Source organism: Clavelina lepadiformis, chromosome 8 (assembly GCF_947623445.1).
Source record: "Clavelina lepadiformis chromosome 8, kaClaLepa1.1, whole genome shotgun sequence".
In the NCBI taxonomy this organism is placed as follows: domain Eukaryota; kingdom Metazoa; phylum Chordata; class Ascidiacea; order Aplousobranchia; family Clavelinidae; genus Clavelina; species Clavelina lepadiformis.
In genome coordinates, this window is record NC_135247.1 from 14,151,910 (window position 1) to 14,161,307 (window position 9,398).

The window sequence follows — 9,398 nt, forward strand, 5'->3', positions numbered from 1 at the left end:
TACGGTAATCATTCCTTTGTTTAATCATAAATCGTAACCTTCTGATAATGTTTTCGTAATGGTTAGTTAACACATAACACAGTTGCAGGCTTGTAGAATGGCCTTTAATCGATATTCAAAAAATATTCTGTTAAATAAAATATTTACAAAATTGGTAGCTTTGGAAAATTTGCAATTAGCTTTGCAAAATTGGTATTCAGTCTTTTACCTATTTTACGGAATCCGTAAAAGTTTGCGTGGATTCCGTCTTTTACATACTCCTCCACCAAAGACCTTCTGTCAGACATAAGCTACTGCATTGACTAAATCAAGCGACCACGATTTTTAGTAGCGGTGTAAGCTATAACTTAGTGAAGCACCAACAACTCTACAATAACATTAAGCATTACAAAAATTTAAAAAAGAAAAAAATTCAAAGACATACGGCGCGTAAAATTAAAATACCATTAGTTGTTAAATAAAATGGTGTCTACAGGCATTAATTTATAACTTCTACGGTGGCTAACTAGTTTGGAACTATGGTAAATGAATTGAAGTTTGACTTGAAAAAGTTTGATTTTAACTTCTGGTTGGGGATAATGTCCAAAATTGCCGTCAAATGTCAAAAAAAGATCGAAAATCAATGGCTGAATTAGACTATCAATACTAACTTTTAGAGATCTTACAGTTTAATAGATGACTTTGGCCTCAGTGACATTACTTTCTTTTCTAAAACGCACCGAATGTGTGTCGGTTGAAGTTTCTGTGACCGGATTCAACCCACCACTATAGCATTCTCTCCACCAGCAAAGGATAGGCCTACCTTTTTTTTGGTGAGAAGGCGATAACGCTGTTGATGTTTAATAATGGACTTCTGCAGTAGATGATTGTTTGCGCGGTTGCACTGCAGTCTGCAAATATTTTGCAAGGATATTTTATTAGTCGTTTTATAATAGAGACTCAAAATTTTGTCCGAGTTGTTTGAGGTTTGCAGCTCCACCCTTTAGGCCAGCGGTTCCCAAACTTTTCTAAAAATTTTGCATGGCGGACCCTTTGCAATTATTTTGATATTTCGGTGCCCTATAAAAATCAAAGAATGCTATAGGAAAAAATGCAAAAACCACACCAATGAAAGAAAAAGCAAAAACTAACAAATACGGTAAGCGTTTAATGGGATGGGTGCACTTGTTTTGCTGCAATTAACTCATCGATGTTCGGTTTGGTTTTGGATAGCGCAACTCTCATGTCGTGTACTACATCCACCCTTTGAAACTGCTTTAAAGCTTTAAAGACTAATTCTCATTGCGGACCCTCTGAAACTGCTTTACGGACCCCAGTTTGGGAACCGCTGCTTTAGGCTGTCACTTTGACATATTGTGTTGCTGCTTTTCGCACCTCAGAGTATCGAGCTCGCAAAGCAGACGAAAACCAGGAGGCCGCTTTCTTTGTTCTTTCGAACACCGTATGCATCTATTAAAATTTATTTTCATCTACGCCGATTGAACAATATAAAAACTGACAAAAAGACAAAATTACTCATTTCTTTCGGTCTTTATATATTGTAATAAAAAGGGATTTTTTGCACGCAAGTAATTCGAGGTCACGGCACGCACGCACTCAAGCCACATCGTTGCAGACTTGCAGTTACAACTCATCTCATTTCTCACGTAAGCCTTTTACTCCATTCTCCCTACTGAAGTTTATTTTCGGGCAACATCAAACTCCACGAAGCTAGAATATCGAAAACTGGAACGAAGAGCAACGACAAAGTTGACATTCAAGCTTTCAAAACGTGATGTTTTTCGGGGTTCCATGACATATGACCGCGGGAAAATGACCGCGAACAAACTCACCGGGGACAACTGAACGTGACGTAAATTGACCGCGAACAAACTCACCGTGATGTAAATTGACCGCGAACAAACTAACCGGGAACAGACTTACCGGAATGAAAGTTGACCGGGAGGTAAATTGACCGTGCAAGTGCTGAATTATTGTGTTTAAGTTGATCTCCAACTCTTTTTGCAATTTACAATTATTAGTATAACCATAACCAAGACTTAAAACTAGGGGAGTCCTGACGTACAGCTTCAATCTGACAATTTACTTAACTAAAGTGTCCATTGTTATTGCAGGTTCCACGACATATGGCCGCGGGAAAGTGGCCGCGAACAAACTCACCGGGGTCAACTGAACGTGACGTAAATTGACCGCAGACAAACTGACTGTGACATAAACTGGCCGGCGATCAAATTAACCGTCGATAAATTGGCCGGCGATCAAATTAACCGACGACAAATTGGCCGTCAAAAGGTCAAAATTCTAATTCACTATCTAGTCACTTCTGTTTATTTCAATAAACGTTTCAATGTGTATTGAAATAAAAAACAATTTTGTTAAAAACAAAGGAAATAGTTACAAACAAATATTTACTTTACATATCATATACTACCGAGTTTAAAATTTTGACCTTTTGACGGCCAATTTGTCGCCGGTTAATTTGATCGCCGGCCAATTTATCGACGGTTAATTTGATCGCCGGCCAGTTTATGTCACAGTCAGTTTGTCTGCGGTCAATTTACGTCACGTTCAGTTGACCCCGGTGAGTTTGTTCGCGGCCACTTTCCCGCGGCCATATGTCGTGCTCCCGTTTCATAATCTCATCAAACAACTCGTCTAGACCGGGAAAATGCATGTAACAATAGGAAATCTATGAATAAAGGTGAAAAACCCGTAGGGTCACCCTACACCCTACAAGGGGCCAAAAAACTCTACGAGTGGCAACCTTGACTGCAATACACATACTAAATTGGATAGTGACTAGATAGTGACTAGATAGTGAATTAGAATTTTGACCTTTTGACGGCCAATTTGTCGCCGGTTAATTTGATCGCCGGCCAATTTATCGACGGTTAATTTCATCGCCGGCCAATTTACGTCACGGTTAATTTGATCGCCGGCCAATTTGTTGCCGGTCAGTTGTCCACTACCAGTTGTCGCCGGTGAATTTGTTCACGGTCACTTCACGTGATCCCGTTTTTCGGATCCATAGTAAAAACGCTAGCGCCAACTAGCGACATTAATGATTTTCTCAAAGAGCCGCTACAATTTAACTCAACAGTATTTGGCCCAAACATTGTGTAGAACTGTAGATATAAATATAATGCGTAATGTCTTCCTATAACGCGATAAAATGAACCTTGTTTACGACTTAATTACAGTACATTAAACGTTGATTTAGAATTAGATTTATATTAGATTAGAATTTAGATTTAGTGGTCTACTATAGAGGAGTTTTGCGGTGACTCGAATACAGTGTTTTTAGGCTACATCATACACATTATTTCCTGAAACATTGGAATATTAATCCCTAATTATTGATACAAAAAAAATATTTCAAAGTAACAATCGTTAGACCATTGAAATATTAGTCCTGAATTAATGTTAGAAATTTTTTTTAAGAGTAACTACCGTTAGACAACCACATTCAACAGAATATAATAGCCTATTGTGGCAGGGATAGCCGATATAGATCGTATTGGCTAACTGTAGGCTTTACTTCAAAGCAGATCTAATAGACTAATGGAAATCCAAATTGCAGACCTAGCATATTACATTTTCGCATTAGCACCATGGAATCAAGCTTGTTTTGTTTAAAACGTGTATCCAATTTTAGCCGTAGGCCTATAGTGTAGCCCAAAGACCATAGAAATCCCATACAGGTTATTGCAAAGACTTTGTATAGCCTACCCTACCCATGAGTGTGGTCTCCGCAATACTATAGCCTTAACATACAGTTGAAATACCTCGTAGGCTACTGTTGTCATTGAAAAGATTTGGTTCTTGCGTAAAGCGACAAATTTCCTGCAAGGAAATGAAATTGAGGAAATACAAACTGATCCTTCCATTTAATTTTATTTTTAAACTTGGGAAAACAATGAAAAAGGAAGCTCGCTTGTAAGAGCACAAAAAAGTTTGTAAAAATTTGAATAGCTTTTGCTGTTCTTTGTGGTATAGCAATAACATTGGTGGTGGAATTCTGGCATTCTTGAAATTCCTTCCTTTGCGTACCTCTCGGATGACTAAACGACTGTTTTTTCGTAAGACCAATTTTATCTTAGAAAAGTACGCTACTGTCTGCTGAGGTAATCCTAATTTAAAGTATTTAATTTAACCTTTATAAGAATAGCGATGTTGTTTTAACTCATATCCTGTGAGGCACTTTGAACGAACGGATTCCGTAAAACCATTCCCTGATAGGGCTATTAAAATGTGGAATTTATCCTGCTTACTAAAATTGACATGATATGACAAATCAAAACAAAATGTACTTTTATCATTTTTATCCTTTCTTATTCAGCATGAATGGGTTCTGTTCAAATAGCTCACTTAGTGGGCTACAATTGTGATTACTATTCGTATTCCTTTTTGTTCTATTACATACCCACAGATTTCCAGCAGGAAATTGCTTTCTTCAATATCAGCCTGCCTAAATAGTAAGCCTACAAATAAGTACGCCACAAAGGTATCACATTTTAAAGATACCGCGAAAAAACATGACGTTTTGTTTTATGCTGTCAAGCCAGAATTTAACAGTTACGTTGAAATATCAATGCATCTATTGATAGTTGTTGGCAAAAAGTGAGCCCACGCAACATTACAGGCAGCATCGCATAGCACAAATTCCACGACACCGGACACCACCAAATGCTTTTGAAGATATATTTAGAGTAGGGCATTTGAAAATACAATTTTCGTGTCTTTTTGTACGCTCCGCTTCCTTGTAAAAATGCGGCTTTCATTTTCAGTGCGAAAAAGCAGGGGAATGTTATGTTCTAATGGCGGTGTAACAAAAACTTGTGACATGAATCAATTTATCAATTATAAATAGTTAAAAGCCTAATTCGTTAATACGTACAGTAAATTACAGCATTAGCGTAGGCTTACTGTCATCCACAAAAATATAGTAACAATAACCAGTATTGTGTTGCTATTGAAGTCATTAGCTGACATAGTTGCATTCTTCAGTCAGCGGGCCTTTCTCCATCCAACCACCACCAACTCGATATCGACACTAAATACAGACTGACGCACCCGGAGTTCTTTTATACTCGGCTAAAAATAGATCAATGACTCTATCGACAGACGAACCAATAGGAAGCGTTTAAAATGACGTCGCCATCTTGACTTATTCATGCATGACCACTTAGATGGTAGTGAAATTGTTTTTAAAATAAACCGTAATTCGGGACCATTGGTGAATTATGGAACAATGAAAGTATGAAATTTTGTTTAAACATGAAGCTATAGAAAATTCTTACGGTATATAGCGAAGTAAAACAGCTTAAAACTGTTCATATTTTAATGTTAGCTTCGAGCCGCTCTGTAAAGCAGTTCATGAATGCAGCGGAAATGCGAGGTATGGCTTAGTTAGTTGTACGTTTCTCAGCAATCACGTCGCATTCGTTTTGCGTAATGTAAGATAGGAATGTTAAAAGGTTTTAGCTTACTTACTCTTTACTTGTGAGAAAACATGATGACTGATTAGTTCCAAGTCGAAGTTGTAGTTTTGTAACTCTGTTTGTAAAGAGCAACAGAACAACAAAAGTAAAATCATGGTTAAGCATTGCCGTTTGCATTATTTCATTTAATTAGTTTTCGTTAAATTGAGGCAAAATGTATTGTATTGGTTTCTGAATCTTGCCTTGTTTGCTTTAAAACATGGTTGAAGTGACAATTTGTGTTTTAAGCCTGTCTATGTTGTTGCGGATGCTTCGACATTACGTCATATGTAGCTGCTATATCGACTGCATACAAAGTACAGTACTGAAGTAGGTAAACGAGAACGGACGAATGCAAAATATGCCAAGTATTTTCTTAGATAATATCGCGCGCTAAAGTTATAAAATAGCGAAAACCCTGAGACAAGAATATGCGATGGTCTCATTAAAAGAACAAAAACATGTCAATGCAATAAAAGTCTGGTAAAGAAAGAAGATTTGTAAGTTTGTTGACAGAATTATGTTCCTGCTCCATTGTTTTAATGGCAATACGCCGAGATAAGCAGCTGCTCTGACGTCTAGTTGAACAAATGCAGAGTACTTAGGGAATGTGATGTTACAAGCATCTTGCTTGGCATTGATATATTAAATATGGTTTTGTTCTGTATTGCCAGATATTTTGTAATTGGTGATGGATCTACTGCCGTGTGGAAGTATATTTAATGAATTACAAATTATCCATGACACTGGGTATTTCTCAGCTATGCCAAGTTTGGAAGAAAATTGGCAGCAGGTAAATTACATAGCTTAATTTTTTAAATCTTTGGATTTTTTACTTGGAAAAGTGAAATAAAATTTGTCAAACTGTCAAAAAGCAAGTCAACATTTGGTTGCATATCATTTCCTTTTTCTATCATTGACGTGATGAATGCTCAAATGGAACGTTGTTGAGTGCAAAATGGCAAATTAGGCGGTTGATTGGTAGTTGAATGTAGAATTCTACACTAACTATATACATTATTTTTGCAGACAAGATTTCAAATGGAAAAGTTTCTCCAGTCTGAACCAATGAGTTACCAACTGTCAGTGTCAGTATTAAAAGATCAAATTAATCCCTGGAGCAAATTCATGGTGCCATTAAGGGTGAAAGGTGGTCCAGGCTTGACAGTTGAAGACATTAAGATTGCTCGAAAATGTAGCAGTATCAAACGAAGTGTTTCATCTGGCGTCGGGTCAATGTCTTCATCGGATGCTAGCTCTGGAGAAACTAGCTCGATGCCAATGACAACAGACCCATTGAAAGATGCATTGAAAGTGCTGAAATCTTCTTCATTGCCCTTGGGCATCACTCCTCCAGCAAGTCCAATTTCTGGTTGTCAAGATAGAGATGGAAATGAAACTTTTATCTCAAAACTGTGCAACAAAACTAGTGACAAAAATTTAAATTGTCATTCTAAGATGACTCTTTCAGGTGTTGATGTGAACACTTTCACAGCAAAGGTTGCAACAGCACGCTGTGTTACAACTGCCAGTAATCAAAACTGTATTAATTTAAAAGGTGTCTCAGGAACAAGTAGTCTAAGATTAAAATCACAAAGTAGCGATGACAGTGAAACTAGCAAGAAACGCATACATAGATGCAATTATCCAAACTGCCGTAAAGTTTATACAAAAAGTTCCCATTTGAAAGCTCACCAAAGAACACACACAGGTAATTTGTTGGCAAAATCTATGTACGGAGTCTGGACATCAGTTTGTGTAATGATCAATGTTTAGAATTGTATCTTAACAGCTATAGTGATGCATTTTGTTTAAATGATATTAGTGTAAGGAAAATTCGTGCTTCGTGTACAGACATGTAGCGTATGATACTTCCTGCTTGGTCCTATTTTAAATGATAGCTAAGGAAATTGCTATATCACATCCTGCAAGTAGGGAACCCATTGTATTGTGCGTGCAATAAACAATACTGGGCTATATCACGATATATGAGCTACTTAAAATATATGACTGTATATATATTTGTAGGTGAAAAACCATACAAGTGTAACTGGGAGGGCTGTGAATGGAGGTTTGCCCGCAGTGATGAGCTAACACGACATTATAGGAAACATACTGGAGCCAAACCATTTAAATGTGGACAATGTGACAGGTATTTGCTTGCTTTCATACTTCCTACTTTCAAATTATGCCTCACATACATGCATGGTCAAGCATCTTATGTTTTCCTTTTTTGATGTAACAGTGCGAGCACTGCAATACCAAAAACCATCATACATTGTTGTGAAATAGACATGACAACACTTGCCTATGCAATTACATATGTTTTGTCCGGCGAGGTCGTTCCATATTTGGTTTTGTAGACACTTCTAGAACTCGCTTGAACTGGACGTTATCTTACTTGCAATAAACACTGACCAATTCATCTTCAGCCAAAATGCAAAGTTGCAAAAGTCCATTGTATGTTTTCGTATAGGGTGGCACATTTACCATAGATGCCCGCTTGTGAACAACCACGAATAGAGTTTGTTGAAATTCTGTTTTTTTTATTTGCAGATGCTTTTCCCGATCTGACCACCTGGCACTGCATATGAAAAGACATGCATGATGACAGACAAGATTAGTTTAAACTCACAGAAAGACATGACGATAAAAAAGTTTCACTGTGTAACAAAGCACTGCCAAAACTGGAAAATAAAGGGCTTTATACAGAGTTATTCACATTTTTCTTTCCGTTGTTTGACCGCTTGTGTTCCATCGACACCAAATAAGGTGTGTTTCACGAATAAAATGCAGTATTACAATGTGTTTGGCTCATGCAGCTAGTTTTTTTTTAAGTTCTAGATGAAAACTGTTTTTATAAAATTTTGCCTACTCGTGCCCAATTATCTGTTGGATATGTGTAGCCCCCTGCTACTCACTAGATTTGCACACTAGCACTTTTATTTTTAACATTCATTCCTGTTCTAACTATTAATGCAGTCACAGTATAGAGTTTGTTTTAAAATGACGCGTATAACTAATAGCGCTGCTTTATATTGTGCAACGTTGTTTATCGTTTTTGCAATAAGTGTTAATTTGCCTATAGTGGCAGAGTGCCCTGTGAGCACAGTTATTTTTACAAATTACTGTTACTGATTACATCAAGGCTTACAGTTTCAGTCGTTTATGATGCCATCTTGCAGTTTACTTGTAACCAATGATACTTAATGAAACTTTAACATGTAACCTTTGGCATTTAGAGATATTAACTGGATGACCTTTTTCAGGGTGTACTTTCACTCTCAAACACACTGTATTGGTGCGAGTTAATTGAAAAATCTGTTGCAACCACCTTTACCAATTGTTTTATTTGCATTATTCGGAGATATTATTCATAGCCTTATACCATATCTTATAAACCTCCTTTGTGGGCCTATTAATTAAATTTCACGAATCATTTATTGAATTTATGCAAATTCCCCATTTATCATGCCCCCTATATCAGCCATTTTGTAGTGGTGCAAGGTTAATAAAATTCATTACCATACTCATCCATAGTGTTTCTCTTGTTGTTGGGAATGGATAATTGAATAGCTAAATTGTCTTGGATAGAGAGATTAACTAAAGCAAACACTGCAGATACAGTACACATCACTTTCACATTAGTCCATTCAAAGAGCAAATGAAACAAACACTGAAACACATAATACCTATGCACTGCATTTTTGTGCTGTTGTTACATCCACAACTACTTATTTTGATTCAGAGAAATGCAGCTTTCGCAGGGCAGAACAAGGTCATACTACACGGATCAAATAGTGTTCTTTTCTCCTTTATGACTTAGTATTTTGCTTCGTTATTTTTAACATACCTATTGCCCAAATAGAGAATTTAGAAGCACATTTATGAAGGTCTGCTGTAGCTTGCCTAGGGCAT

The 9,398-nt window shown here is 37.0% G+C and overlaps 1 protein-coding gene across 1 annotated transcript; it reads left to right on the top strand.

Annotated features, from left to right (window-relative positions):
- The first annotated feature begins 5,246 nt into the window (after positions 1-5,246).
- LOC143469407 (Krueppel-like factor 6) lies at positions 5,247-9,013 on the top strand. The gene is made up of 5 exons (XM_076967089.1): positions 5,247-5,398; positions 6,155-6,273; positions 6,510-7,191; positions 7,509-7,632; positions 8,037-9,013. The coding sequence occupies exons 2-5, from the start codon at positions 6,172-6,174 to the stop codon at positions 8,086-8,088; spliced, it is 960 nt and encodes a 319-aa protein (XP_076823204.1). The 5' UTR covers positions 5,247-5,398; positions 6,155-6,171; the 3' UTR covers positions 8,089-9,013.
- Positions 9,014-9,398: the final 385 nt, after the last annotated feature.

What these genes read in the sequence shown, in the direction of transcription:
- LOC143469407 (XM_076967089.1), top strand. Translation starts at nt 6,172, where the DNA reads ATGGATCTACTGCCGTGTGGAAGTATATTTAATGAATTACAAATTATC. An exon ending in TCACCAAAGAACACACACAG is followed by an intron (nt 7,192 to 7,508) that starts GTAATTTGTTGG and finishes ATATATTTGTAG; the next exon opens with GTGAAAAACCATACAAGTGT. An exon ending in AAATGTGGACAATGTGACAG is followed by an intron (nt 7,633 to 8,036) that starts GTATTTGCTTGC and finishes TTTTATTTGCAG; the next exon opens with ATGCTTTTCCCGATCTGACC.